The sequence below is a fragment of the Gaeumannomyces tritici genome (genome assembly GCF_000145635.1).
Source record: "Gaeumannomyces tritici R3-111a-1 unplaced genomic scaffold supercont2.7, whole genome shotgun sequence".
NCBI classification, from domain to species: Eukaryota; Fungi; Ascomycota; class Sordariomycetes; order Magnaporthales; family Magnaporthaceae; genus Gaeumannomyces; species Gaeumannomyces tritici.
Genome location: NW_008804551.1, coordinates 2,383,839 through 2,411,793, shown reverse-complemented (window position 1 = coordinate 2,411,793; position 27,955 = coordinate 2,383,839). Strand labels below are relative to the sequence as shown.

At 54.4% G+C, this 27,955-nt stretch overlaps 13 protein-coding genes, 1 non-coding gene and 1 pseudogene across 15 annotated transcripts; 7 read left to right on the top strand and 8 right to left on the bottom strand.

Annotated features, from left to right (window-relative positions):
• Positions 1–308: 308 nt before the first annotated feature.
• On the top strand, positions 309–2,900 carry GGTG_12127 (hypothetical protein; the record flags this gene model as incomplete). Its single annotated transcript, XM_009230020.1, has 7 exons — positions 309–350; positions 757–790; positions 900–909; positions 1,304–1,475; positions 1,893–2,070; positions 2,648–2,730; positions 2,811–2,900. The coding sequence occupies 7 exons, from the start codon at positions 309–311 to the stop codon at positions 2,898–2,900; spliced, it is 609 nt and encodes a 202-aa protein (XP_009228284.1).
• A 3,857-nt stretch (positions 2,901–6,757) lies between these two features.
• Positions 6,758–8,114, bottom strand: GGTG_12126 (hypothetical protein; the record flags this gene model as incomplete). Its single annotated transcript, XM_009230019.1, has 5 exons — positions 7,658–8,114; positions 7,315–7,586; positions 7,156–7,205; positions 6,976–6,989; positions 6,758–6,877 (listed from the first exon to the last, which is right to left on the bottom strand). The coding sequence occupies exons 1-5, from the start codon at positions 7,916–7,918 to the stop codon at positions 6,758–6,760; spliced, it is 717 nt and encodes a 238-aa protein (XP_009228283.1). The 5' UTR covers positions 7,919–8,114.
• GGTG_20243 lies at positions 7,135–7,206 on the bottom strand (annotated as a pseudogene). Its single transcript has one exon. The product of its transcript is annotated as a tRNA-OTHER (tRNA).
• Positions 8,115–8,154: 40 nt separating the features above from the next.
• On the bottom strand, positions 8,155–11,014 carry GGTG_12125 (hypothetical protein). Its single transcript, XM_009230018.1, has 2 exons — positions 8,836–11,014; positions 8,155–8,757 (listed from the first exon to the last, which is right to left on the bottom strand). Exons 1-2 carry the CDS (start codon positions 10,519–10,521, stop codon positions 8,458–8,460), a joined length of 1,986 nt encoding a protein of 661 aa, XP_009228282.1. The 5' UTR covers positions 10,522–11,014; the 3' UTR covers positions 8,155–8,457.
• On the bottom strand, positions 10,989–12,125 carry GGTG_12124 (hypothetical protein). The gene is made up of 3 exons (XM_009230017.1): positions 11,792–12,125; positions 11,571–11,733; positions 10,989–11,454 (listed from the first exon to the last, which is right to left on the bottom strand). The coding sequence occupies exons 1-3, from the start codon at positions 12,011–12,013 to the stop codon at positions 11,381–11,383; spliced, it is 459 nt and encodes a 152-aa protein (XP_009228281.1). The 5' UTR covers positions 12,014–12,125; the 3' UTR covers positions 10,989–11,380.
• Positions 12,126–12,443: 318 nt separating this feature from the next.
• On the bottom strand, positions 12,444–13,223 carry GGTG_12123 (hypothetical protein; the record flags this gene model as incomplete). Its single annotated transcript, XM_009230016.1, has 1 exon — positions 12,444–13,223. The coding sequence occupies one exon, from the start codon at positions 13,221–13,223 to the stop codon at positions 12,444–12,446; it is 780 nt and encodes a 259-aa protein (XP_009228280.1).
• Positions 13,224–13,655: 432 nt separating this feature from the next.
• On the bottom strand, positions 13,656–15,245 carry GGTG_12122 (hypothetical protein; the record flags this gene model as incomplete). The annotated part of the gene is made up of 1 exon (XM_009230015.1): positions 13,656–15,245. One exon carries the CDS (start codon positions 15,243–15,245, stop codon positions 13,656–13,658), a length of 1,590 nt encoding a protein of 529 aa, XP_009228279.1.
• Positions 15,246–15,543: 298 nt separating this feature from the next.
• Positions 15,544–15,907, top strand: GGTG_12121 (hypothetical protein; the record flags this gene model as incomplete). Its single annotated transcript, XM_009230014.1, has 2 exons — positions 15,544–15,605; positions 15,736–15,907. The coding sequence occupies 2 exons, from the start codon at positions 15,544–15,546 to the stop codon at positions 15,905–15,907; spliced, it is 234 nt and encodes a 77-aa protein (XP_009228278.1).
• Positions 15,908–16,605: 698 nt separating this feature from the next.
• Positions 16,606–19,108, top strand: GGTG_12120 (hypothetical protein; the record flags this gene model as incomplete). Its single annotated transcript, XM_009230013.1, has 4 exons — positions 16,606–16,631; positions 16,720–16,890; positions 17,529–18,497; positions 18,554–19,108. The coding sequence occupies 3 exons, from the start codon at positions 16,606–16,608 to the stop codon at positions 18,235–18,237; spliced, it is 906 nt and encodes a 301-aa protein (XP_009228277.1). The 3' UTR covers positions 18,238–18,497; positions 18,554–19,108.
• Positions 19,109–19,361: 253 nt separating this feature from the next.
• On the top strand, positions 19,362–19,668 carry GGTG_12119 (hypothetical protein; the record flags this gene model as incomplete). Its single annotated transcript, XM_009230012.1, has 2 exons — positions 19,362–19,442; positions 19,510–19,668. The coding sequence occupies 2 exons, from the start codon at positions 19,362–19,364 to the stop codon at positions 19,666–19,668; spliced, it is 240 nt and encodes a 79-aa protein (XP_009228276.1).
• A 1,002-nt stretch (positions 19,669–20,670) lies between these two features.
• GGTG_12118 (hypothetical protein) lies at positions 20,671–22,323 on the top strand (the record flags this gene model as incomplete). Its single annotated transcript, XM_009230011.1, has 3 exons — positions 20,671–21,168; positions 21,226–21,927; positions 21,985–22,323. 3 exons carry the CDS (start codon positions 20,671–20,673, stop codon positions 22,321–22,323), a joined length of 1,539 nt encoding a protein of 512 aa, XP_009228275.1.
• Positions 22,324–22,517: 194 nt separating this feature from the next.
• GGTG_12117 (hypothetical protein) lies at positions 22,518–24,586 on the top strand. The gene is made up of 2 exons (XM_009230010.1): positions 22,518–22,634; positions 22,691–24,586. Exons 1-2 carry the CDS (start codon positions 22,585–22,587, stop codon positions 24,450–24,452), a joined length of 1,812 nt encoding a protein of 603 aa, XP_009228274.1. The 5' UTR covers positions 22,518–22,584; the 3' UTR covers positions 24,453–24,586.
• Positions 24,587–24,648: 62 nt separating this feature from the next.
• On the top strand, positions 24,649–24,720 carry GGTG_20242. The gene has a single exon. It is a non-coding gene; the product is annotated as a tRNA-Asp (tRNA).
• A 53-nt stretch (positions 24,721–24,773) lies between these two features.
• On the bottom strand, positions 24,774–26,624 carry GGTG_12116 (hypothetical protein). The gene is made up of 2 exons (XM_009230009.1): positions 25,102–26,624; positions 24,774–25,035 (listed from the first exon to the last, which is right to left on the bottom strand). Exons 1-2 carry the CDS (start codon positions 26,147–26,149, stop codon positions 24,872–24,874), a joined length of 1,212 nt encoding a protein of 403 aa, XP_009228273.1. The 5' UTR covers positions 26,150–26,624; the 3' UTR covers positions 24,774–24,871.
• GGTG_12115 (hypothetical protein) lies at positions 26,566–27,940 on the bottom strand. Its single transcript, XM_009230008.1, has 2 exons — positions 27,435–27,940; positions 26,566–27,381 (listed from the first exon to the last, which is right to left on the bottom strand). Exons 1-2 carry the CDS (start codon positions 27,685–27,687, stop codon positions 26,804–26,806), a joined length of 831 nt encoding a protein of 276 aa, XP_009228272.1. The 5' UTR covers positions 27,688–27,940; the 3' UTR covers positions 26,566–26,803.
• Between the last annotated feature and the right edge of the window lie 15 nt (positions 27,941–27,955).

The window sequence follows — 27,955 nt, the reverse complement described above, 5'->3', positions numbered from 1 at the left end:
GGGTTGCAAAAACCCTAGCGTTTTTGTTAATAAGGTTTTATTTACGAAAGCTTTATAACCTTTGGGTAATTAAAAAGAAACTTTCGGCAACGGTTAAAGTTAGGGCGGGGCTTTGGAAGCAATTAAAAATAAGCCAAAAAATTGCTAAAAAAGCGAATAATATGTACAAAAAGTACTATAACAAAGGCAGGACCCCGGTGCTTTTCGGGGTAAGCAATTAAGTGCTATTAAATACGGCGAACATTAAAATAAAAAGGCCGTTGAAAAAGCTATCGAACAAGTGGTTGGAACCTTTCCAAATCCTAAAAATGGTTGGGTTAGCCGGTTTGGCGTTCCGGTTAAAGCTCCCGGTAAGTTACCGAATACACAACGTATTCCCGGCAAATTTATTGCGGGCGTTTAAAAAAAGGCCCGGCGAAAAACCAAAAAATAAAAAACCAAAAATCGAAAAAAAAAAAAGATCGCTTCGAAATAAAGGCCTTGCTAAAATATAAAGGGCTTTTGCGGAAACGAAAATACTTGGTTAAATGGATAAGTTACAACGAATCGGAAAATTCGTAAATTCCAAAAAGGGATATTACAAAAAAGATTGTTTAAACGTATAAAGCAAGCTTATTAAAAATAAGCTTATAAAATAAGGAAAATACCGGACTTTAGCGGGTAAATACCCGGAAAAAACGGGGGTATTACAAAAAAAGAATAACAAAAGCCAAAAAAATGGCTTAAAGGAATGTTTTAACGTACCGAACCGGCTAGCCACCGAAAAAGAACGTAAAAAAACCCGTAAACGGTTTGTAATAGCCGTAAAATATCGTACCCCATAAACAAAAAGTTAAATAAGGACGGTATAATACGGGGAACGTTTTAAATTAATGGTGCAACATACTTAAATCCCAAAGGACATGCAAGGTATAGCATATTTCGGAAAGCCCGTAAAAGGCATGCTTAGCGCGATACGCCAAAGCAATTACCGTACTTTAAACGTACGTTATGGTGAAAAATACCATTGCTTGCCCGGAAAGGAAATGGGAAAACCTCCGGATAGTACGGCGGACGGGCTTAAGCGTTCGGGTAGCGGTAAATGCATGTCGGCGGTATTTAAACCCATTAAAAAGCAAGGAAAAAACATTTTAAAACTATTTATTAAAGCATTAAAACCCAATTAGTAATTAAAAACATTGGGATTTTGCAATGCTGTAAAAGCAATATAACAAAAGGAAATTATAATTTTAATTGTAACAAATTAACGAAAAAAACTTAAAATTAACCACCTTTCGAAAAGGGAATACCAATAATTAATTAGGAAAATATGTAAAAAAAATCGATTAAATGCCGTATCCAAAGGAACCAAAACCTCCGGAAACCACGTCCTTTTCGCTGGCGCTACAATCGTTGCCGCTAAAATCGTCGGCGCCGAAAGCGGCACCTCCCGGCGCCAATACGGACGCCGCACCCTTACGGGGAACCGCGCGGCTGTAAGCCTAAGTATTTAAACACGCCGCAATCGTAGCAAGGCTAGCGGCAATGCCACCAAAAAAAGCAATTACACTTTCTTCGAAACGCTTAAAAAACGCCTTTACCTCGTTAAAGGAATTACCAATGCCAGCCAAAGCTTAAGCTTGCCTTTTCGTTTAAACGGCGATAGCGTAAAGTTATTGGAAAATGTTTTAAATAGCTTTTAATATCGCAGCGCTAACAATTTTGCGCTAAATGCGCTTTTAAATAACGGTTTAACGTTCGTAGCGCGCAAATTGCTCGGCCGATATGGTATGGAAGGATTTAACCTTTTAAATAGCTTTACGGGCGCGAAATTAAACTTTGGTAAGCTTTTCGAAAAGCTCCGGTATTGCTTTAAGCAACCGCTTATAAACGGTATTTAAAATTTTGTAAAGGTTTTGGGCCATTTTTTAAAACTATTTAAAAAGTTTAACGCAAACCTTATTGCTAACCACGTTTTTGCAATAAATATATTTAAAAAACCCCGTACAATTATCGAAACATATCGGTATACGGGGGTTAACGGCATAATTTTAATATGCTTAACAATTAAAATAACGGCTATAAAATACCGTACGTTCCGTATAATTGTTTTTAAAAAGGGGCAAACAAATAAAATTCCAATTATCGCTTTATTGGGAATCGATAACCTTCCGCAACGGGAACGCGTTGCAAATACCTATATAAAGCGAAAAAAAGGCAATGTCCGTTTCGGGGGCAAATTTATTAAAATCGAAAGCGTTGCGGCGGCGTTCGTTACGCGCTTTACGCTTTTTTTTAGCGAAAGTTTTTTTGCCGCGGCGGTTAAAACCCGCCGGGGGGTTACCGGCAAAACGTTTGCGGAAATTTTAAAAAGCTGCAAACGCAAAAGGGCCCGATGAACCCGCAACATTTAAAAAGCTTACCGAAAGGTTACCGGCAAAACGATCGTTAAGGATTTAAAGGATTAAAAGCTCCGGCGAAACCGAATCCGAATCCAATTAAACCACAATAGCTAAAAAGGATACCGGGGGGTCGCTAAAAAGGGCTAGCGGGCCGGTTGGAACCGAAAAACCCGAAACGAATACCCAAAGGAATATTATTTTCCTTACGTAATTGGGTACAAAGGATAACATTTGCAGCTACCGGTTAAATCCAAGTATTTAAAAAGAGCGGTTAAATACTAATTACTTACGGTTACAATCGTTAAAATTGTTGGAATGGTTATTAAATGCACAAAAAGGAAAAAAAAGGGTTCGTAACCTTAAACGGGAAAAAAAGCTTTTTATATACCGGTACGGACCCATTTTTTCGAATGCTACAAAGCTTTATAGCCGGTTTCTTTAAGCGTTGCCGGGCATTGGGGCGATTTAGCGGGATACCGTAAATTACCGGCTATTTACGGGGTCGTACGCGCGGCATAAGCGGCTTAGGATAAGCCGTATCGGAAAAGGGCAATATATTAAAAGCACGGGCGAAACCGCCCGGCAAAAAGCGGGAAGCGTTAAATGCACGGGCGAAACCGCCCGGCAAAAAAGGAAAAAGGGAGCGCTAGCAGCCAGCCGGGCACGGACCCCCCGGGGACATGCCGGCGAGTTACCGGTATTGCGGTTAAAGTATAATGGCGAAGCTAAAAGATAAGGTAAAATTTAAATTGCACGAAAGCGCTTGGAGCGCGAAGGACTTAAAAGACCGACCCCGGGTGCCCGAAAGGGCACGAGGGAAGGGGAGGTTAAAAAAGGAACAATTTTTGTTGGCGATAGCACTTTTGGTAGGAAATTTACGAAAGCCTAACAAAGGAAACACCGCATCCGGCCCGTAACCCGGTAACCACCCGCCTTTGCACCGATTAACCCTTAACACGGTGTTGGCCGCCGCGCACGGTCGGGGCGCGTTAAGCAGGTTTGGAACCTGTTACTTTCGTTATAACTTTGTCGAAATACCCCCGGAAAGTTTTTAATTCCTTTTCGGATAAAAGATAAATGCTTTCGTAAAGCGGCATCGTTCCTTTTTCCAATTTAATTGCGTAATTTTAGCTTATATATTTTAGCAAAAGGTTCGATTTATAAAGCTGCGCATATTTTGTAACCATTTTTTTAACTTATTCCGGAAAAGCTTTTAGCTTTTCCCCGGGGTTTTCCGGGGTTTCCAAACGTGCAATCGTTAGCACGGTTATCGCTTGTTTCAATTAAACCAGCCCTTTAGCTATTTTTAACAAAATCATTTTAACCTTTTTGGTAATTACCGGAAACCTTTACTTTATATCCTTAAACCGGATTTTAATATCCTTTTGCTGGAATTAAAGCATGCTTAACGTAATGTTATACCCAGCCCGAAGCATTACCACGTAAAATATTACTAACTTTCGGGTTATTTTTTAGCTATCCGTTACCCGAATTTTATATTTTTTTACCTTTAACGTAAGCATGCGTTTTTTGGTATCGAATTACGCTAAATAACTTTCGTTTAGTACCGGTATTTTTTTTGCTTCCACTAAAAAACGGTTATACAGCAAATTAACGTTATTCCCATTATTAACCAGCGCTTTTAACTTTACCCGGCAACCGTTAATCCGTAAATATACTTCGGTTTTTTAGCGCGTTTTAATTGTTAAAGCGCATTTTTAAACCCCGGTGTTTAAACGGTTAAGCAACGGTGTCGAATTGGGTAACGATATTTTGCTTTTTTTAAGGTACGCCGGCCGGATATGGCTTAGCTTTTTACACCCGTAACACCGTATTTCGGGCCTTTTCCCCTTCGCTTTTTATGTAATTGCTGGGGCCGATAGGGTTTCCGGGTTATTCGTTCGTATTTTGCATGCTGCAACGATATGGTTTAACTGCCCGTACTTAAAGCAAGTAACCGGTTTTTTAACGGTTAAAGCACCGGTATTTCCCGATATCCTTTTGTGCAATTCCGATATTATTTTTGTTTTAAAAGCTTTAGCTTGCAATTTTTCCATGGTGTAAAAAAAGCTTTTAAATATTACCCGTTTTTAAATTTCGGGGCGGAACCGGTTAAGCAGCAATATCGTTTTCGTCCATTTAAACGCTAGTTTGGGAAAGTTGTTTTTTACTAAATTTTAACGAATTCGAAACGCTTCGAACAATTTGTACTTTTTTTATTTAATAGCGGTATCCCCCGCAAGCTTTTTAATTGCTTGCTATATCCGCAAATCGGGGTTTTTTAACTTTGTTTAAAGCTATTGCAAAAAATTAATTTAAGTAAGCAATACCCCGGTATTTAAGTAATGCATTTGCTTGTATTTTGTTTATTGTGCTTATTGCCGATAATTAAAAGTGCTAAAAGCTATTTAAACCTTTACAAAAATTTTACCGTAACATTCCTTTTTGCTTTCGAAAATAAATTTGTAATTGTTAATGTAATAAGCAATATTTTGCTATATTGCAAATATTTTAAATATGGGCGGTTTAAAAGTAATTTTGCTTTACGTAAAACCTTTCCGTTGCTTAAAAATAATTTTTTTATTTTCGTTTAAGCCTTTATGCGCATGCTTTAACCTTTTATTTTGGATTTTTTAAATTAAACGGGCGCATTTGCTTTAAATTTCTAACGCGTCGTTTATTTTTTGCAGCTTTTTTACGAAAAGGTTTTTGAAATCGTCGAAAATTTACAAAGTTCCTTTAATATTTTGTTCCGGTAGCTTAACGGCCCTTTCCAACGTGCTTAACGTAGCGTTAAACGTTATTATAGGCGGTACGAAATTGCAAATGCCTTTTTTAAGCTTGTTCGATCCTTTCCAATAATTATTTAGGCTTGTTTTTTAAATAAAAAAGGTGTAAAAAAAAGAACAATATGTTAAGGGTTAATCGGTGCAAAGGCGGGTGGTTACCGGGTTACGGGCCGGATACGGTATTTCCTTTGTTAAACCTCCGTAAATTTCTTACCAAAAGTGTTATCGCCAACAAAAATTGTTCTTTTTTTAACTTCCCTTTCCTTTGTGCCCTTTTGGGCACGCGGGGTCGGTTTTATAAATCCTCCGCGCTTTATACGCCTTCGTGCAATTTAAGCTTTACCTTATCTTTTAACTTTGCTATTATGCTTTGGCCGCGACACCGGCACCTCGCCGGCACGTTATTGGAAGGGTCCGTGCCCGGCCAACTGTGCCAATGCCCCCTTCCTCCTTTCTGCCGGGCGGTTTCGCCCGTGCTCTTAACACAAACCTTGGCATTAAATAGCTTTAAGCCTTTAAGTAAATGCTTAAAGCGTTAATTACCCATAAAAAGGAATCTTCCCTTTCGTTATTTACAAATACGGTAATAAAGGAAAAGCTTTTCCGTATAAGTAAAATACCGCATATATTAAGCATAAAAAAGTTAAATTTATTGGTTTTATACGTGCAATTAAATGCAATAACGTCGGGCGCTATTGCAAATAGCTTTAAAACGGAAAAGGGTGCAAAAAATAATCGTTCGATGCGGCTGGCTTTGTTGCGCCAATTTCGATAATAAATTTCCGTTAAGCCATTTAATTACTAAAAAAAATAAAGCACAAAGCTAAATTAACGCTATTAATTAATAAAGGGTATGGCATGCTGGGGAATTATATCGAAAAGCTATTAAATTAGCGTGCGCCCGGTTAATTCGTACCTTCGTTAAGCTTGCAAATAATTATACAAATCCCTTTTCCGGAAATTAACTTTAAAACCCCCATCCTTTTCCTTTGCTTTAAAGCTTGCTATAATTGCTGCCAAACGGAAGCTAGCTTTCCAAAAAGCAAAAATCCGTCCTTTCCAAACTTGCAAAAACTCCCGCTTAAAGCTCGAAAAAGCGGCAAGGTCGTCGGCGAAAAAATGGTTGTATTTAACGTTAGTAAGCCGAATTTCGATCCAGCCGTTGGCCGTGCGCCGGAAAGCCGTTTGCTAAGCACAATTCGTTTTTTTCGTGCTTGTTTTACGTTTTTTTGCTTCGTACGTATGCTTAACGGAAGCGGTTGGGTTAAAAGTGCCCGCTTTGGCGCATTGCAATTGGGTGCGGGTAATTTCGTTAAAAGCTTTGTTTTGGTAATTATCCTTTAGCATTAAGCTATAGCTTTTCGCGTGCGCGCGCGCTTTTAAAATATCGAAAGCTTTATCGCGCAAAGGCCAAATAACGGTAAAAGGCATTATCGATCGGAATAAGGCCGAATTAATAAAAATCGCCGGTTTTTTTGGTATTAAAGGTTAACGTTGTTGCAAAAATTAAAAAGGCGGAAAAAAAAAAATTAAAAGTTAAGCTTTAATAAAGAAAGCGGGCTTTTAATGGGTTGGGCCAGGCCGGATTTATGCCTGGATCTGTTTGTTAACCGGTGCAAAAAGGAACGGCCGTGCCAACGACCGTACAATACGGGGAATTAAACTAGTAACTTTATAAATTAACGTAATTAACATAGGAAAACATCGCTTGCCATTTGGGTACATTTAATTTGGCTTGTGGGACGGTATGCGGCGATGCTCGCACGTGTGCACGGATAAACACGGGGTTAAATAGCAATACGTACGGGGTAATATAACACTTCCTTATCGAAATCGATAAGGTTGTTGTGGTTTTTTTTGTATTGGTTGTTTATCGGCGTTATTGATATTGGTTAATTAGGCTTATCGGCCCTTATCGGATTTCGATCCTGGCAAGCCAGGGGCTTAAAAACAAAAAGTCCTTGTGGTTTCGACGGGATTCGAACCCGTGGTCCTGGCGGGACCGGCCTGGTGCGAAACCACTGCACCACGAAGCCTAATTATTTAATTAAATATACGAAATAATTTAACAAATAATGCGCAAATTTTAACGTTTTTCGATAAAATGTACTGCAAAGCGCATTTGGGTTAAATGGCGGAATTACTTTTTGCATTTAACCAAATGGAACGCTGGTAAATTTAAGCACCAGTCGTGCCACGGGTGGGCGTTTAATTTGTGTGGCGGGCACCAGTCGAGTGGTGCTTGGCGGGCGATTGATTTTGGTGCGGGCACCAGCCGAATGGTGCCGTGCCTTTTTTGGACGGGCGTGGAGCACCAGTCGGTGGGTGCCGTGTCCTCCGCCCCCCAAGTGCTGTCGGCAACCAACGAGGCCAAGCTGTCCCCTCCGGGGCCGTGCGACACCCTGCCGACGGCCAGCTGCACGAGGACCAGCCAGTGTCTTTCGCGCTAGTTGGCGGGCGGGCACCCGCGGCACGGCGCCCGTATACCAGGTGCAGAGCGTTGGCGCTGTGCCACCAGTGGATCAAGCTCGACCTCCCCCTCTGGGGGCTGGCCATCTTCTCCGGGGACGAGTGGGAGGCACACGACACCGACACTGAGGAGCGCAGCTCGATCCGCCACATGGCCGACCAGATGATTTGGTACGCGACTGTGCTGGCCAACATGCTGGGAGCCCGCAGCACCCCAGACTGCCCGAGTTCGTCGACATCAACCAACAGCCAACGCGCTGGGCCGAGGCCGGCGTCCATGGGTCCCTGGGCCACCTCTAATCGTAGCCTGCCGTGTCGCTGCGGCTGCAGAGCAGCAGGCCGAGGGAGTGGCACAGTACCTACTCCGTCGAGCCCACCATCTCGACCTGGGAGGCCGACCCCATAGCCAACGGCGCCATGTTTATGGCGCTGACCGACACGGACATGTACACTGTCAGCTTCGTCTTGTTTAGAGTTGTGCCCAGATGGGGGCCAGACTGGCCGGCTGTTGCTTTGTATATAGCTGCCTCCGTCGGTCAAGGTTGAAACTAGGGTGCAATGTCCAATAGAAATGATTTAAAGACGGTTATGCTGCAGGCCTTCTCGCTGAGGTTGTGGCTATCCAAGCGGACCGCTGAATCTCTCCTGCGTTGCTGGACTCCATCACCGGGCGCACAATGAATTTGCTCGTGGTCACTTCGAACCCTGGACATAAAGCAATATCGACAACAGCATCTGGTCGCCACGGAATGGCCAGCTCAAATTGGCGTGGTGGCGTCACGCGGCTGATCGCTTACATTAACTGCCGCCATTATACATTACGGTGCATGTCCAGCTTCTTCATCACCGGACTCGTGTCCCCCGTCCTCGTCCTCCCCCACCCAGTCCGCACTTTCCAAGCCGTCCCCTCGGATGGCGAGACTGCCAAACCAGCCGAGCAATGCGACACCCCCAAACAGACCCCAGGCCAACAGCTCACCAAGTGGGCGGACCTGGCTGGCCAGTGTGAAGAGACCCCCAGACAGAAAGGGGCCGATGCTCCGCCCGGCGGCTGAAAGCGTCTGGGCGATGCCGTTCAGTGTGCCCAATGTCTCGTGCGAGGGGGCCGAGTTGTTGATCTGCGATGGATGCTGTGTGTCAGTGGGCAAATGAGAGCCAGGCCAAGATGTACACAGTCCCAATACAAGTGTACTCACCAAAAGCATAACACTGGACAGCCCTCCAACGGCGCAAATGCTCTTTAGGACGAGGACAATGCATAGCTCCGTGTATAGCCAGGCTTTGCCGGTCCCAAGGCCAAAAAGAGGCTCGTCCCCGTCGCTTCCTATCCAGGGCATCAAAGCATTGCTAATGGCCAGGCCAAGAAGAGCAAACTGGTAGGTTCGAAGGTTGCCCATTCGGGCCTTGAGTGGTTGGAACAAGGAAATCTGAAATAGTATCGTGGCGAAACCGGCAAACGAAAGAAGCAACCCAATGGTTTCCGGCGAGAGCTCCCGACCGGTGGGCTTAGGCGCCGAGGCGAAAATGGGGTATAAACTGTTGAAAGAAATATTCGCGAGCTGAAAGACCAGGTAGGTCGTCAGCACGATCATGGTGCGGTGGTTCAGCAGCTGTCGGAAGACTGAGCGCTGGCCAAAAGCCGAGTGCTTATCGTCGGCGTCGATGGCAGATGCGTTAGTCCCCACTCGCTCGTGCCCGCGCCGGGAGCCAAACAGAGGACTCCCTTCACTGCTTCCCCCAGGCGCGTCGAGCGGGGTCAGCGGATCGATCTCGTCAAGGTCATCATCGTAGTCGTTAGTGCCGGCCTGACGTCGACTCGAGCTCGTCGGCCACCTCGTGCTCCAGGAAGCCATACGCTCGCGCGGGTTTTCGGGCTTGCCCCACAGCCGGGCAGCCACGGATCGGGTCCAAGCAAAGCCGGGCAGGTCACCCTTGCGGTCGGCCTCGTCCATAGTCTCGTCGAACCAGATAGCCAGCACGATGACGGCAGCAACCAGCAGGGCAGCAGACGCCGCGTTGGGGAGCAAGAAGGGGTATACATATTCCAGCAAGTCGGCGCCGTCAGGGACGAGAAGGCCACCCAGGGCAGGCCCCGTGATGCCACCAATGCTATACATCACGGGGAGCCATGTGAAGGCGCGGCTCTGGTTGGAGCGGTCCGTCAGCTCGCCGAGACATGTGGGCACGACGGCGGCGTTGCCGTTGAGCAGGCCCATGGCGACATGAACAACAACCATGTGCCAGTAGCGGGTGCAAAAGCCAAACGCGACGAAGCATGCGGCGAGCAGGGCGGACCCCAGCAGCATCACGGGCTTGCGACCAACCCGATCGGACATGGCGCCCCATATCAGATTGGTTGCCAGCTGCGCCAGGGCAAAAGCTGATGCCAGAAGGCCGACGTACAGCCCCGTCTGGTCCTCGGGTATATCTTCCATGGCGCGGACCATGGTGGGCAGGTATGGCGATATGGAGTTGAGCGCAGTCTGCTCTGCGAGGCTGAGCAGGGCCAGCAGGGTGAGCTGTCGGAGGGGCAGTGGTGTCGGGCCGTGGACGTGGGCGGCGGCGTCGGCCTCGTCGCCGTCGGAAAGGGTGTCGTCGGCGGCGTCGGAGCCTGCGGCATCGTCGAAGGAGCGGTTGGGGTCTCCGGGAGTCTTGGGCGGGGCGGTTGGGAAGGTCTGGTAGCCCGAGCTGCGGCGCAGGCTGGCGGCCAGCGAGGAGCGGCGGCGCGACCCCCAAAAGCCGCCATCGTCGTAGGAGGTAATCGAAGGAAAGGGAGAGCCGGCGTGGAAGGAGCCCGAGGCCAGGCGAACCGAGGGTCGAGACGCGGAGGAGGCAGCGGGCGCCGACGCGGCGGCGGCGCCGATCAGGTTGGGGTGCACCATCTCAGGGGAGGGAGTGCAAGGCTCAGCAACAGGTGCCGGCCGGAGAACGGGAGGGGGTCGCGTCGGCAGTCGAGGCTATCATGCGCGAGGCCAATTAGTACCAAGATAGCTCAAGGGATGCGCTGTAGGGAAACTAGAACTGGAACTGGAGCCGGACAAGGCAATTTCGTGAGCTTGAGCTCATCATTCGCTCGCTTCAATGCAACGCTGCAGGATTTTTCGCCGAGGTGCGGGGGGCTTTAGTGGGCTAGCGTCTGTGCTGGGCACCACAAGACATAGCAGCGCAACGACGTCAACGAAGGGCGCGGGCGGATCGACGCTGATCACGCCTGGGCGAGACACTAGCAGCGCCCATAAATAGTGTCGACACGCCAACGGTGCCGGGCATTTGTCGGGGGCAAGGGGCGACAGGCTGCATGGTTTCTGCACGTCGCGCGAGGTGGAATCTCGGCTTTTGTGGTCGGGTTGTGTGTTTGGATTTGGATCCCGTTGAATGATTTGTGCTACGCAGGCGCTGCCGCAGTCGGTAATGCCGGCCGAGGGTGCGAGGGGTGCTGTGGTCATGCATGTCATGTCCCCATCAATTGATCTAAAGCCCACTAACCTAGCCTGTTGGGTGGGTCGTCGCCTCGCCCGTGTTTCAGTCGGATGGCCAGAACATTAACTTGGACACCATGTGCGAGGCTTGTGCTAATTCCTAAGGCAGTTCAACCTCCCGCTTGATTTTCCATTTTTCGTTTCCTAATCCCTAGTTACACCCTTCCTCCTGTCTGGCCATTGCGTCCTGCAGCGCAAGAGCTCTCGTCCGTAGATACTGATGCCTCCTTCATATCCGAACCTGGCTGCTTCTTGCTTGCTCTCACTGCTTGGCCACCGCGGCGGCGAGGTCAGACAGAGCCTCGCGACGCTTGAACTTGGCATCCTCGATGACTCCTGTGATTTTGCGTCCATGTCAGTACTCGGTCAACATCTTCCTCTAGTTGTTGTCGCCATGTCTTGGCTGGGGTTCCACGGCCTGTTTTGGACTGGGCCTGGACCCAACAGCTTACCAGCATCGGCATCACTCGAGAACTGGCCGCTCCACTGCACAAACGTGTGGCCTTCGTGCTTGCCCGACGTGATGGGAAAGAGGCGCACGGTGCTGAGGACCGACGTGTACGACAGCTCGGGTGAGGCCGTGATAACCGAGTAGGTGATGTAGTGGTTGATGGTCTGTTTCTCGTCAGCCTGTGTGCATCCATGCCTCGTCGGTCCTGGGAAGCCGCCCTACCGAGTGCTCCTCCTGCTTGACCTCGAGGACGGTGCCGTCCTTGAACGTCCACTTGACCAGGTCCGTGTCGGGCGAAGCGCCCTTGACCCATTCGCTCTTGTCGAGCTTGCTCCAGAACTTGCCAAAGTCCTGCAGCTTGATTAGGTGCCAGACCTGCGCGAGCGACGCGTCGATAACGGCCGACTCGACCACGCTGGCGGCTGTGGGGATCTGCGAAGCCATGGTGATTTTTGCTGCTTTGGAGTAACTGCCACTGCTGGTGCTTCGAAAATTCGATTGTTGGTGGTGGAATCTCAGTATCTGCCGTGTTTGTCCGACCAGAAAGTGTTGCCCGGCGTTGTTTTTTCGTCGGCCGCGAAGTGCGTGCATGGGATGGTACTTTAGTAGCCTGCCCGCACTTGCATGATGACGTCGGTCTGCACTCAAGCACCCGTGAATGCGGCAGGTGGGGACGCCACCTTGATGGCCCAGACGGACCTGCCAAGCGTCAGGGGTGTTGACACTAGGCTTTCTGAGTCGCTGGCAACTATCCAACAAGCAGTCACAAATCAAATCGAGGCTCGAGATTCGGTGCTTGATAAAACAACAGACCAAGTTTCTAGCTCGAGGGACATGGCGTCAAAATACCGCAGCTCCCCCCCGCCAACGTCAGTTACACCACCAATAAACCCCCGTCAGTCCCAGCGACGGTCCCCGATGCGTTCCCATCTTTCATCGACCACAGGTACGCCTCGGCAACGTCCTCGACCTGGCCCACTTTGCCCGTGGGCACCGTGGCCTCAACGGACTCCATCCAGCTCTTCTTGGCCTCGGCGCCCAGCCCGTCCAGCAAGCCCGTGTCCACGAGCCCGGGCCGCACCATGTTGACTCGAACCGGCGCCATCTCGACTGCCAGCGCCCGCGTCACGGCCTGGATGCCGCCGCACAGGAACGAGGCTATGGCGAGCCCCTTAGCGGGCCGCTCTGAGAGGGTCCCTCCTGTCAGCGTCAAGCTGGAAGCGCGCGTCGATGGCAGGTGCCGCACCGCGACCTTGGCAACCATCAGCGGCGCGATCATGCGGAGCTGGATTGCGGCGTGAGCCTGCGCGGGTTGGAACTCGCTCAGGGGCGTCATCGGAATGCTGTCGCCGGCCGTGTAGACGACGTGGTCTACCGGGCCCGCCTGCTTGGCAGACTGGAAAAGCTGCTCCAGGTTCGTTTCGATGGTGTCCTTGGCTGAGAGGTCGATCGCGATGCCCGAAATGCGCTGACCGACGGCGCCTGTCGAGGATTGTAGTTCACGGACGGCTGAATCTAAACGGGCCTTGGACGACGACGAGATGGTGACTCGAGCGCCGGCCTCAAGTGACGCAGCCGCAACTGCCTTGCCAATGCCAGCGGAACCACCGATGACAAGCACATGCTTGTCCTGGAGCTTGTTGTACTTGGCCATGGCGGATGCGATAAGTCCTGCGTTTTTAAGCACAGTGGGTTCTAAGGGTGTGGAATTTAATGTCATAATAGTCATAAACTCAGCCGGGAGACGGTTGACAAAGCTGATTTATATACGTGTACCATCTTGGCACAACCTGCGAAACCAACGGGGTCGTGTCGGATCCAACCATTTCTAATCTCCGTGATGCCTTCTTATGCGTCTGCGTCGGGTATATCACTTTTCTAGTTTATCTCCGCAACAGCGCACACGTTTAGTCAGGGTCAATTCAACACTTATTCAGCACACATCCTCTTCAGTGCTTTCCGCGGCCCAGTCAGTGCAAGAGCGTGGGGTTGCGTAAACTTCGGCCCCAACCAGTAAATGCACAAAAATACCCAGAGTCGCGGCAATATCTTCTCTTTTTAAGTAATGCTCCCTACGCATAAAATATCATTGAAGAAAATTCTTCACGCTCCCACCAATGTTTTTCAGATCCAGCAGAAAAGTGTCGTGCCCAAACTTGCTCTGCTCCTCGCTCAGCTCGACGTGCGTGACCCTGCGGTTCCCCACAAGCCGCAGCGTGTCAGCCACTTCGCGCTGCTGCCAGGCCGGAAACAGAATGTCACTCGCCACCCCCATGACGAGTGTTGGTGTATCTCTAAGCACGGAGAGACCCCTGATTAAATCCGCAGATGGCTGCGGTGAAGTCGGGCCCACTGCCCCCAAGCTGTTGGATGGCGTCGCCTCCGCGTCTGTGGATTCCCCTTGTTCTTCGTAGGGAATTTCAGGCAGTGTCAAGCTGCAGGCCGCCATCTCAGCAGGTGACGCCTGCTCGCCTGATGTCAGACGTTGCTCGCGCTCGGCTCTCCTGGCAGCGGCAGCAGCCTGTGTTTCGGCGCCCAGGTCGAACAGGTCCATTGCCTTGCTGACGTAAAGGAGGCTGTTCGGGTCATAAGTCAGGCAGAACTTCTCGCCAGCGTGGTCGAGGTATGTCTCGATGAGGAAGTCGGGGCACAGCGCGGGGGGCTTGGTCGGGTCGGCGCGACGGCGGCCGAAGCGCTGCTCCCACTCGGGACCGGATCGATAGGTGACAGTGGCAATCTCGCGTGCTAGCTTCATGCCGGCGTGGGGCGGGACGCGGCCGCCGTCGTAGTAGAAGCCGCGGTTCCAGTTGGGGTCCATCATGAGCACCTGTCGTTGCGTGTGGCGCATGGCAATACTGTATGGGTGACTGCGAGCGCAACCGCTGATGCTGACGACACGGCCCACGCGCGCTGGAAACAACGTGGCGGCGGCCAGCGACTGCATGCCGCCCATCGAGGAACCAACAGACGCGTGTAGGCGACGGATGCCCAGGGAGTCCAGCAGTCGGAATTGAGCGCGCACCATGTCTTCGAGAGTTAGGATCGGGAAACGGGTGGCGTAGCGGGCACCGTCCGCCGGGTCGACGCTAGAGGGGCCGGTGGAGCCATAGCAGCCGCCGATAACGTTGGTGCAGATAACAAAATACTTGTCTGTGTCAAGGGCACAGCCGGGGCCAATGAAGCGCTCCCACCAACCAGGCTGCGGGTTGGCATCGGTCGACTTGGCGTGTGATGATGCCGATAGGCCTGTGTGGAGGAGGATGGCGTTGGAGCGGTCGGCGTTGAGAGCGCCCCAGGTTTCGTAGGCGACATGGAACTCGGGGAGAATGCCGCCCCAGTCGAGCAGCAACGGTTCGAGGCAGTGGAAGTCGAGGGTCGCGCCAGCCGTGTACGAGGGCTCGGGGCCTGTTGAATCGGATCGACCGGTCGAGGCTGAACGGGCAGCGGCCTCGCTAAGCTTCGCGGAGCGGCTTTCGAGGGCGTCGAGGCAGGGGAAGGCCATGGCCGGGTTGGAAGCGCTGCTGCTCCATCGCGCGGGCTGGGAGCGCAGCTTGTTGTGCGGCGGCTGGCTGGACTCGAAGTTCGCGCCTAGGGCGATGCGACTAGTTCGCGGGGCAGGATAAAGAGGTCGGGTAACTTGCGCGAGTCGAGCGCTGATGCATCGTTGGGCCTTCATTTTCTGTTCCTCACAGTGTCACTGCTGGAATATGGGATATAGCAGTGTGATGGGGCGGGAAGTCCCCATCGTCGCGAGAAGCAATTCTCTCCATGTTAGCAAAGATGTTACGCCCGGATGTCGGCCCTGATCGATGGCGTGGAGGCCAGGAAGCCGCCATTTCTGCAAGGCGACACAGATCTCGCCATCGCACGTGATGTGAGGGACTCGGCGGGCTGACCAAGCAATGTGCCGTGTCACGTGTTGGACCACGCCCGTGCCGTCACCTTTGCCTGCTCCTTGTTGGCACGTGCACTCAATGGCGGCCTTTTCGGAACCCGGCAGCGGGGCTGTCCGGAGGTTGGGGATCAATGGAGTGGGGTTTGTCAACGACGCGCGGCAAGAGTTAACAATACGATGGACATTATGTCCACGGAAAGGGAATCACCATCTATGTAATCGAAGTTGGGGTCCAAGCCCCAGTTGACCAATTGCCAATGGTGGCTGTAAGTGGCTGGCTGGTCGGGATGGCCCGCAGCCACGATCTCCACCCCAACGTGGACGCAGCGGGTGCCGTGTTAGCCGGACCCTGTTACGAACCAGATCTCGCTGGGCCTGTTCCGCCTCGTGCCGGCATCGACCCACAGCCGGCCGACGCGGCTGCTTACGCCACCCCCGAGTGACTCGCCCCGCGCATGCCCGTCCCCTTTGCTTCCTTGTCAGGCCCCTTTTTTTTGACCAGCCTTTCTGTCTCCTGCGTGCCTGACCACCTACCCAGCGTGCCAGCAGGCCAGCGCCGTGCTATCGCCCAAGACCTTCGGGCGATCCGCTGCAGCCCAGTCCGCCCAGAGCGCATGACCATGGGCTCCTGGACAACTGGCCCCTTGGCATCTATCCCCATCGCGCGCCCTACCGGGTCCGGCCATTGGACCCGTCGGCTGCGCCCTCCCTCGTAAGCCAAGGTGAAGAGACTGACGCGTCGTTACCGTTTCCGTCCAACCCAGGGAAATTTGTGAATGGGGGAGAGATGAGCCCCACCACACATCGGAAAATCGGGGTCCACGGGCGGGAACGACTTCACTTTCTCACATGAGCCGGGTGGTTTGTTATGCACGCTGCTGTTGCTTACGTTTACGTCCCTGGTGTTGCTCCTCCTGAGACCCTGCTCCCAGTTGCATCTTGGCTTTGGCGGGTTTTCTTTTTTTTTTTGTCGGGGCTTTCGATTTTTCATTTATTTGGTTGCTTTCCTTTCCCAGCGTCGTCTCTTTTTGTTGTCTCGATCCTCCACAGGACAAATCCAACTTCTACATTGCGCACCTAGCAACCCCAACATCCACTTTCGTTCTTCAGTAATTCGTTAACGGCCTACCGTCTTTTGATCATGTCCCAGTACCCTCCTCCCCAGCAGTAAGTCCATGCCATCAATAGAACATGCCACCCGAAGGCGCTATAATACGCGGTTATGATGCTAACCGCTGTCCTTTCACGTTGTTAGGTACCCGCCCCAGGCCTACGGCACGCCGCCGCCGCCTGGCGCTTATGCCTCCCCTCCGCCGCCCCAGGGATACCCTCCCCCGCAGCAGCCGATGGGCTACTACCCGCCCCAGCAGGCACCTCCGCCGCCCGCGGAGGAGCCCAAGAAAGACCGCGGTTGCCTTTACGGGTGGTGAGTGGCGCCACTTGATGATGTGGATTCGTGGCCGCGTTACTTGCACTAATACCACTCGTGTTTCCAGCTTGGCCACCGCATGCTGCTGTTGGCTCTGTGGAGAGTCGTGCATGTGCTGCATTGACTGCTGCTTTGACGTCCTGTGCTGCTGCTGCGACGACTAAACGGCCCGGCCCAGTCATGTTATATCGGGTTCCAGTTTGGACAGCCAAGGAACGAATGAGAATGGCGAGGCCTTGAAACAAGCAGCCACGCCCCAACGCCATTGGACGTTTGGGGGTTGAGACGGGGAACCGATATTTACGAACAACAAATTACAATCGCAACGATGCCGACACCACGCCTGAGTTGAGCGCTCGGTTCGCATGCCAGCATTTGTTTTGTCGCTTTTTTTTCTTTTGGTTTAACTCGCATCGCAATAATACCATTTTGCCCAAGGACGACACTGTTGAACCTCTGGTCCATTGTGATCCTTTCTCGTAGCAATGCCCGAATGGCGCTGACCAGATGTCCTCCGTACCCACTTCTTCCAATGGCAGAACCAAGCATCGAGTCAGCACGTCGTTTCCCCATGGTGGCTGTCGCGCCACTTTGTCGCCACCCGGCAATGCGGGGCCCCTCAATTATGTGAACAGCACAGACTCCACGCGTTCATCCTACGTCACCCCTCTCCTCGCCGTCTACCTAACCCATCTGCTCCAAGGCACACTTGAACCATTCAACGATCAACCTTCAATCCTCCTATCGTCGACATCCTCACCACCTAAATCACTCCAGGTCACCATCTCCGACGCCGAACAAGAGATATCTGCCGTCTCGAGCGCCACCATCTCCGCTTCCCAAATACCCTTCGCCGGCGCTGGCGCCTCCCTCGCTATGATGCGCCCCTTCGGTTTCCCCCTAACGCGACATCCCCGCCCTGTGTCCCATCCTCCGCCCGTGGTAGACTCTCCTCAAGACGACCCTGGTGTTGGTGCCAGCACTACCCCAACAATGCCCGGCAGCTTCCCTGAAAGCGTCACCGTCTCGGCCCCTCACCGGCCCAGCGTGCTGGACGTGGTTGTGGCAAAGGCCATGATGGTGAAAGCCTTGACTCTGCCCCTTGAGCTGGTCAACAGGATCATGGACTTCGCCGAGTACTGGCCACACACGTCGGCACAGCTCGACTATGGCGCCGCCCCCCGCGCGGTTGCTAGGGGCAGCTCCCCTCAAGAAGATGTGTTCCTGGCAAGCAAAACTCGCGGGCCGTCTTCTCTCCCCTCCCACCAGTACTTGCGCTGCTTGACTGACCATGTACCTCTGCCATCGTTCCCAGCTGCGCACTGTTCCCCTCGGCTTGTTTAAGCAGGTAAACCCCGATGCCGACCGCTACAAGACCGAAGAGGCCAAGCTGCTCTGTCTCTCGTCAGAGCACCCGGTCGAGCAGTTCCACAAGTGGATTGGATCGCCTTCCCACACGGTGCAACACCCTTGCCGCAAGGTTGTCTTTACCATCACGAGCAAAGATCAAGGATGGGGCGGCATGCATGGCGACCAGAACACTTATCGACATTCTTGGACTTGGTTTGAGGCAGGGCTGGAGAGGATCGACGCGTCGGGAGAGTGTGAGTAGAGCCATCCCCTTTACTGCTCGGCTGAATGCTCACCGTCTTGAAAACAGGCGGAAGCAACTGTCCCGATCATGCCCGACAGGCTATGAACGAGTCTTCGATCTCGACTCCGCGGCCTGACATCAGTCTCTGCGCCCTGCGCCCCATCGTGCCACCTCTTTCGGGCGAACCCCACGAGCGCCTCCAGATGCGACACCCTACTCACCATATGGAGGAATACATGATCCAGTGCAACAAGACAGCCTCACGCGACGGCCTGCAGACCCACGTTGTTGAATGGCGGGCCGACGACCACATCGATCCAGACACGCCACATGCACAGGAACTGGCCGATAGTGGCCGGGGCAGGGCTACGGGTACGGGCAAGTTTGTGCGAGATCTCAAGCTGGGAGACGTGGTTACTGTTTGGGCAAAGGCAAGGTTCCCCGGCTGGGAAAACAGGCTGAGCTTTCTTAAGGTCGACATGTACTGGGCAGTTTGATGGATTGTAATTATCGTTAACCAATACGCTTTACGTTTATGGAAGATTCGCTCCGGCGCTTTTAGCATTGCGCTTCAGGGGCTTGGTAGCAGGACATTCCAATATCTTTTTCCCATGCGTCAAATCTGTCCATCAACTGCTAAATTTCATAATCGCAGGGTTCCCAATTCTCCACGTCAGAAGATATGGCATCATTATGACGTCCCCATGGAGTCTTTTCCCATGTGACGTCACGACTTGATACTGCAGCACCTTAACGTCCCGAGGTATAAAGAGATGAAATGTCGAGGTTTGAAGGGCGCAGCCACCCATTCCTATCCCAACGAAATACGCTATAACACAACCCCTTGCGTATTCCACACACAATCCACACCACAATGCCACGCGACGGGACCGGAAAAGCTCACAATGCCGTCGATGAGAATGCGACCCAAATCATCCATGGCGACGACCAGCCCGTAAGTTAAGCGCTGACACCCACCTTCTCCATCCCAGCATTAACACCGCTTGTCCCCCGCGGTGTAGGGCAGCAACATCGACAGGTCGGGCAAGGCTGCACCTCCTCCCAAGACAGAGCAGGGCGAGGCCATCGAGGGCATGAAGGCGAGCGGGGGAGGTTCGCAGGGGCTCGCTGAGGGACCCAGCCGGGGACGGAGGCGGATCAAAGGCTGTCTAGGTAGTTAGAATCGTCCGTCACTCACAATGAAACCTGTCCGTAGATGCTTACTCCCTTTTAACAAGAGAATCATAAGTGCTGTGCCGAATTCGGGGCTATTTTCCCTCGCTCCTTGGCAGCATGTACAGCTTTCGGGCGGACCCGATTTGAGGCCGCAAAGTTGCGCAAACTGTGTGGATACTGTGCGCACAAGGCGTCGCGGGAGGACATGGACCTGAATCAGCGCAAGGGTAAATTCCCCGCCAAACTTATCTAATATCTCATCTTGCGATGCGCCTAATGGGGCTATTGTCGGCTGTAAGCACAAAAGTTCACTCGCCAGCCGCCGACGTGGTCGTTGGCGCGGCCGTTCCTTTTTGCACCGGTTGATAGGCAGATCCAGGCACCAAATCCGGCTTGGGCCTGACCCACCAAGGGCCCCACTTTGCTTATTAAGGCCCAACCCCATAATTTTTTCTGTCGATCCTTAACACCAAAAAAACCCGCGATCTTGATAATGCCTTCCGACGCTATTTGACCCTTCCGCAACAAAGCTTTCGATACTTTACCTAGCCATTAAAAGGCCGGCCCCGTTGGCCTGGAAGGGGTCGGGGCCAAGGCAGTGGGCGAGGAGGAAGCACCAGGGCGGACCCCGACCGCTGTCGGGTTAGGATCGGAGACCCCTGCAGCTAATTTGGGAGGTGGGCCCTCGCCCCTAACCTATCTGCCCACACGGGGAGCTGACTTCAGCGCCTCCCGCACGAACACAGTTACGGGGTGAGGGTGATATAGCACTCCTCTTTGAAAAGGGGAGCATATAGCTTCCCTTCCTAAAATACGGGCCTCCTGCCGAGATATATTAGATAAACCTCCTGCCCCGACTCCTAGGAGGAATCCTGCTTCCTTGAGCATCCCTTAAGGTCCTGAATAGTTGTTAGCTTCAGTCTGGACTCATTTCCCAGGCCTGCATTGCACCCTTGTGACAGTTAAGGCTCCAGCATCGTTTTCAAGTCATTATACGCTCGCCCATCATGTCTGACCCGTCGTTGGCAACGCTTTGCGTCCCTGCCACGTTCGGCACGCCCTCTCTTTTCGGAATCTCCGACGTAATGGTTGCGGCATCCGTCGCCAGCATCAATGCCACGTTCGACACCTGGACCTTTTCCCAACCGAAGCGATATGTTTCAACCAGCTTCTGCAACGTAACAGTATCGTACACGCATCCCAAGCAGAACGACTGGGTTTCGGTTGAGGCTTGGCTTCCCGCTCCGGAGGCGTGGAACAACGTCCTCACAGCGGTCGGCGGCGGCGGGATGGGCATGGGCCGCAACTCGGCCAGCTACGGCTTTTTCATGACGACCGCCGTCGATGATGGCTACGCCACCGTTACCACCGACGCAGGCAACCCCGGGGATATTGCCGTTTTGGGCGGTTGGGCCTTCCTCTCCGATGGCAACACGAACCAGGTAGCGCTGCACAACGCGGCGGCGCGCTCGCTCGAAGAGCAGGGACTGCTGGCCAAGCAGCTGGTCGAGGCCATGTACGGGCGCAAGGCGAAGCGATCCTACTTTAGCTCGTGCTCTTAGGGTGGGCGGCAGGGCTTGATGGTTTCGCAGCGGTACCCGGACTTGTACGACGGCATCCTGGCCGCCGCGCCCGCGCTCTCGCTCGACGTCTTCGCGTCCATTCTTTGGCCCCAGCAGTACATGGTCACCCAAGGCCACGTGCCGCACGAGTGCGAGATGCACGCCGTAACCGTCGCCGCCGTGGCGTTTTGCGACACCCTAGACGGCGTCAAGGACGGAGTCGTGGCAGACCCGGCGCTGTGTCTCGAGCGCTTCGACCCGTTTTCCGTTGTCGGCAAAACGGTTAACTGCTCCGACGCCGCCGGCGGGCAAATTACCGTGTCGACCGGCGCAGCGGCCGTGGTTAACGCAACGTGGCACGGCCCCAAGTACGCGGCGAGCGGCAAGCAGGTTTGGCCCGGTTTCCGGCCTGGCGCTGCCATTACGTCCGGCGGGCCGCGGATGAACATTGTCGAATCGGTAGCGAACACGGCCTGCGACGGGAACGGTACCTGCGTTGGGAAGCCGTGGCCCATTGCGGACGTTGGCTTTCGCGCTATGCTTGCCCGAAACATGAGTTTCGACTTGGCCAGTATGACGAGTGCACAATTCGAGCACTTTATTCGCTACGGCCACCATGAGCTGCGTAGCTTCGCGGCAACAGACCCGGATCTTACCGAGTTCCAAAGGGCTGGCGGCAAGATGCTGAGCTATCACGGACTCGTAAGTAGACCCATTGCTGGAATCGAAACGCCACGGTTGCTAACTAGCGTCTCGCAGGCCGACAATATTATCCCGCCCGAGGGCACATCGCAGTACTACCAGCAGGTGACGGCTGTTTCCCCCGACGTGCACGAATTTTACAGGCTCTTCGAGGTGCCCGGGCTCGGGCATTGCTTCAGCGGCAGCTCGGGCCCCCCGGTGGCGCTCTTCAGCCAGCTGCGCGCGTGGGTCGAGAACGGGACGGCGCCGGCGTCCACGGGACACGAGCTGCTGAACGAGGTAACGGGCAAAATCGACAACAGGTTGGCCTGCCCGTTCCCGCACAAGCCGCGGTTCGACGAGGGCTGCGGGGACGTGGGACGAGAGGCGTGCTGGTCGTGTCCAGAGCTGGTGTGAGGGTCATGTTGGGTTGGGTACTGCAGATAGAGAAACAGCTCGTGTGCTTCACACAATAACAAATCTCATCTTCCCATCCATGCCAAAGTGGGGTTTCCTCGCTTGCGTCTGCAAGGTCCACCGCTGGCCTAACTAGTGGAGCCGCACCCTAATTGGCCGACTCGCATTCTGTACCACTCGGCTGTGCTTTTCGGCCGTTGGCGATTTGGGACAGCTCGGTCGCCATTCCTTTCAGCTTCAGCGACGACTCGCCAATCAGCGATGGCCCGCAAAGGCAGCAAAAAGGTCAAGACGGGCTGTCGGACATGCAAGTACGTGGGCTCCATCTGACGTCTATCTGCGGCACGTGGCTCACGCCCTGAACCAGGATCCGCAAGGTCAAATGCGACGAGCAGAGACCCGCCTGCGTCCGCTGCACCAGCACCGGCCGCTCCTGCGACGGCTACGAAGGCCCCCGCGACCGCAGTCCTGCGGCGGCTGACGGCGCTGTCGCCGTCAGCCACAGGCCGCATGCCAAGCTGGCCCCCCGCACCGCCGTCTGGCTCGTCACTGGGCCGCGCCTGTCCGAGCCCGAGAGCCGCTCGTTCCAGCACTACCAGGAGGTCACCGCCCCCGAGTACTCGCGCGTGTGCGACGACTTCTTCTGGCGCGGCGCCGTTATGGTGCTCGGCCAGACGCAGCCCGCCGTCCAGCATGCCCTCATCGCCGTCAGCTCCATCCACGAGCAGTTCCACCTGGCCGCCGCCGGCCCTTCCATCGCCTTTGCCACCCGCCAGTACAATACCGCCATCCGCCACATGATTTCCAAGTCGGCTGTCGACGACGAGCGCGAAACGGGCGCCATCCTGGTCGTGAGCATCCTCTTTGCCACGCTCGAGTTCCTGCTGGGTAACCATGTTATCGCCATCGAGCATTGCCGACACGCCGTCCTGATCTTCAACGGCATGCGGTTCGTCAGCCCTTGGATGAGGAAGAATCTCCTCCCTTTTATCCGCCGCGCAACAACATACCCCTTGTTCCTTGCCGGCCACGTCAACTATGAGCCCTTGCCCGCCCTTGTGGATGATTTTGGAGGCGCCCTCAGCCGCACCACCTTCCAGACGCTGGACGAGGCTCGGGAAGTGCTCCACGGCCTGGCCAGTCAGGCCACCCGCCTCCTGCATCTGGCCAACCCCTTCCGCATCGGCAGCCGCCGAGCAGAGCCGATCCCCGAGTCATTGCGTGCTGAGCACCACGCCGCGCTGGCCGCTCTTGATCGCTGGTCCGAAATGTTTGCCATCTTCAGGGCCCTGCCGCGCGGCGCCTCACCTCCGCGGCAGCAGAGGGAGGACTGGTGCGTCGACCCCCTCACCGAGCTCCAGATGCGGGCTTTAACGGCACGCGCTTGGCTGGCCGCCCACTACGACCTTGACGCCGGCGAGCTGGCCTTTGATGATCACATGGACGACTTCCGCCGCATCAACGATCTGGCACGGTCTATGGTTCAGCGCAAGAACTGCAGCAGCGACGGCGACCAGCAGAGCCACCAGTCGGCCCGATTCAGGTTTGACGTTGGCGTCATGCCGCCACTCTATTTTACCGTCCGCTGGTGTCGCGACCTGGCGGTGCGCCTCGACGCGCTCAGGTTGCTATGCCAGCTCTGCCACGGCGACGAGTGCATTTTTGACATTTACACACTAGCTTCGGCCCTGCGCGCCGTCATCGACCGCGAGCACGCCATCGACCTCGCCTCGCTTCCCTGGCAGGGCGGCGACGGCGTGCACGAGTACCTCCCGGCCTACAGAGACGACATCTCGGCCATGAACCCGCAAGCCTGGGCGGCGCCCGCAGAAAGCGCGCTGGCCAAGCGGCGCGTTTGGGACGCCACCATCATGCCCGAAACAGCGCAGGTGCCAGAGCCGGTCTTTGACGGCAAGGCGACGGAGAAGTGTAGGGTGCGGTATGTGGAGATCGTAAACGATCGTGTGTGTCACACGGACGAGATTGTAACTGTCGTGACTAATTTGACGGCCAACGTTGTGGCCTCGGGGATACACGCGCAGCGCATGGCAGCCTTGAGGAAGTCGGTCCAAAACGCCGACCCCCTGGTTCATGGGCCAGCAATATGGCTAAGTTGGGGTGGCTGTTAACATGTAATCTTTGTTAGTTGGTGGCTTGAAGCGAAATGCATAGCGAGGTTGTATTCCCACGGAGCTGTTCGCCTCCCATCCAGCTTTGTGTGCAGCCATCCTTCGGATCCAGGAGCGTTACAACGCAACAACACAGGAGTGGAGTAAGTAGCCCCATAGGATTGGCTGCTTATGCCGCAACACCAATCCAATCAAGTCTTTGGTAGTATAGTGGTCAGTATGCGAGCTTGTCACGCTCGAGACCCGGGTTCAATTCCCGGCCAGAGAGATTCTTTTTTTGCCCGTTGCCTACATAGCCTTCATCCTGCGATGCTCGCGGAATTGGAGAAGCTCTTTGCACATTAATCACCTCCAGGCACAGATAATTCGCGATATAACAAAGAGTAAATCTAGGGACAGCAAATATTTTACGACAATTCCTATTCTGCATCCAGCGGACACCGCGGAGGGTTGTTGTTAACCTGGATCCCGCCTCGCTTCTTTTCGCCGCTGTCTGGAAATGGCAAAACCCAGCCTCCCTCGCTCTCGGGCGTCGCTAGCCACAGTCGCAGAAGATGCCGCCTCGGGGCTGGGGGAGGGTAGTCTGTCGCAACTTGGTGTCAGCTCTATCTGGGCTGCCATGCCAGGTGCGCAACGATTGTCAACTCACCTTTGTATGCCGTCCTGGCGTGGAAGATGTGCACGTTGCTTAGAAACTGGATGTCGCCCACCTCGAGCACCATGTGCAGCGCCAGCCGCTGGCACGTCTCCTCGAGAATGGTGATGGCGCGCTCCTGCTCGCCGCTCAGGGGCGGGACGAGCCCAGCGTCGGAGAACCGAGCCAAGCTACGGACGTAGTAGGGGTCGAACTTGGAAAACACGCGCCGCCTGCCGCCGGGCTCGATGTAAAACACGGGCTGGCGTGTCCAGCCCTCTTGGCCGTTGCTAACCTCGCCCTTGCGGTCAAAGTACCACACGGGCCGGGTCAGCAGCTCGGCCACGTCCGGGTGGTTCTGCTGGAGGTCGTTCCAGACGGCATGGCTGCTGGCCAGGTCGCTCTCGCCGCCTTCGGCGGCGCGGTGGACGCACAGCAGCCCGACGAGGTCGCCGTCGTCGGCGTGGAAGAACTGGCGGGCGGCGGTGCGGTAGATGCGCACACGGTGCGTCTGCGCCGCGTCGTCGCCCACGTCCTTGACGTGGCCCAGCACGTGGCCGCGCCCGTTCTGCGACACGAAATAGCCCAGATGCGTCCCGAGCCCCATGTAGCCTACCGCCGTCTTTCGCGGGCCCCACGTGTCTGCCGGGAAGCCCTTGAGGAGCACGAAGCCTTTGCCGTCGAGCAAGTCGGCGCGCAGGCTGGAAAGGACCTGGCCGAGCCGCGGGAGCGGGAAGTTGGACTTGCTGATGCCTGTGAGGTCCGTGTCGCTCGCGATGAAGGCGTCGGCCGCGGCGCCTAGCTCCGCGATCTCGGGCCCCGTCAGGCGATGTGTCCAGGCTGCCGGGTCGGCCTCGAAGCGCTCCTTGTGCCAGACAGTGGGTCCCGTGATTTCCTTGGGGAATCTGTCGTACGGCTGCAGGAGCTCGTAGATGGGGTTGTGCTGGCCCGACGTGCGGATGCCGTCTGGGAAGACGGACCGGTTGGCCTCGTGGTTTCGCGTCGCCTTGGACGGCACTGCCGCGGCGGGCTGGGGGTCCGACACGAGGATTCCTGGCGCCATCTTGGGTGTAGAATTGGGCTAAAGTGTATTGTCTCTCCGACAGTCTCTCATAGAACAGGTGGTGAGGGAAATGGTAAAACATGTAAACACAGCAGTCCATGCCCGAATCTCGATCCAGGAGAGGAGACCAGCCAGGTATTAGTACGATTGGCTGTCACAGAGCACCGATTTGCGACGCTATGCCGAGGTCGCATCTTGCGCAACGGCCGGCACTCCTTTCCCAGAACTGGCAGACCTGTTTGAGCAAAAGTTAACAGCTCCATCGCCCAAAAGGTCAGCAGGACGGTCGATGGTGGAAGCTGATTGCGTGATCGCTCTGAGACGATTGCGCGAGACCTCAATGGGTCCAATTCAGGGGAGGGGCCTGCGTTGATGAGGAACGCCAAAAGCTCAGCCCCGCAGCTTGGGGGCAGCTTGACATCAACACCGGTGTGTGTCGCTGTTGCACGAGGACGATATCGGGAAGAGACAATGGCCATCCATTACGTAGCTTTTATCAAATTGTTGATTGCGCTGGCTATGCGTGTATAAGCTCTCCAAACATGAACTGCATTGGTGCGAGGTACTTAGTCAAGCATCAGACAAGCACAATGCCCTCGCCCTCCATCTTGCCCACCTATTCTTGCCATCTTTTCCGTTGCTTCCCGTCGCGGTCTACTCCTCCGACGCCGGCTCAGAAGGCCAGATAAACCAGGCGATGACGATGAAGGTCTTGAGCATGGCGGCAGTCCACAGGGCACCGGCGATGCCGAAGCTGCTGTGGGCCATGAGCCCGCCGCAAAAGGCACCAAAGAGCAGCAGCAGCGGGGCGGCGGCACGGCGGTTTCGCTCGGCGTTGTACAAGCCGAACAGGGCCGGGTCGCTGAAGAGGTCGCAGTAGATGGAGGTCAGCACGACCGAGGTCAGGGCGTTGTACTTGAGGGCGCGGCTGGTGACGGCCTGGCCGCACGACTGGAAGGCGATTAGGGCAATGGGCACTAGCACGTTCCAGGTGATGTCGTGGGCGCCGGCCGCGGGGCCAAAGGTCAGGATCACGGCGGCGGCGGTGCACAGGGCGGCCTGGACGGCGAACGAGGTCACTAGGACCCAGCGCTTCTTGGGGCCGAAGGCGCGGTGGAAGCGGCTGAAGAAGAAGGAGCCGATGCAGAAGAAGCCGAGCGACGTGAGCGACTTGACCCAGCGCGTCGACTCGGACGGGGCGGCGAGCCCGAGGCCGATGTAGACGGTGTTGCCTGTGTGTGTTAGTTCTCGTCTGGGAAGAGCTTGTTGGCGTCGGATCGCTCACCCGTCTGCATCGACACAAATGACCCCCAGATGGAGATGGACGAGCTGTCCAGCAGGCCCGTGATGATGTAGCAAAACAGCAGCACCAAGTCGGCCCAGTCGCGCCGCACGTCGACCGTCAGCTTCTGGCGGACCGACTTCTTGGGGGTGCTGTTGCCATTGCCATTGCGCAGTAGCGACTGCCCCTCGTCGCCGCTAATTGCGCCGGGCAACCTGGCGCCCGCGACGGTGCCATATCCATTTGCAGAGCTCATGTCTGTGCCGGGATGTATAAAGGTAGGAACCCAATATATCAGAGCGTATCAAGGGCCTAGCCTGTGGATGCACAGGGCGGACAGTGACGAGGGAGAAAAAATCGTATGATCTCTGCAGCAAGCGCGGGATGGATGGCTACAGAAAAGAAGGGGAGGGCCAATTGAAGAGTCTGCTAGAGAACTACCCCGACAAGGCATCAGATCGGGGCTTGCTTTAGCCATCGAGACGCGTTTTTTTTGGCCTCGGCACAACTCCTCAGGGTTAGGC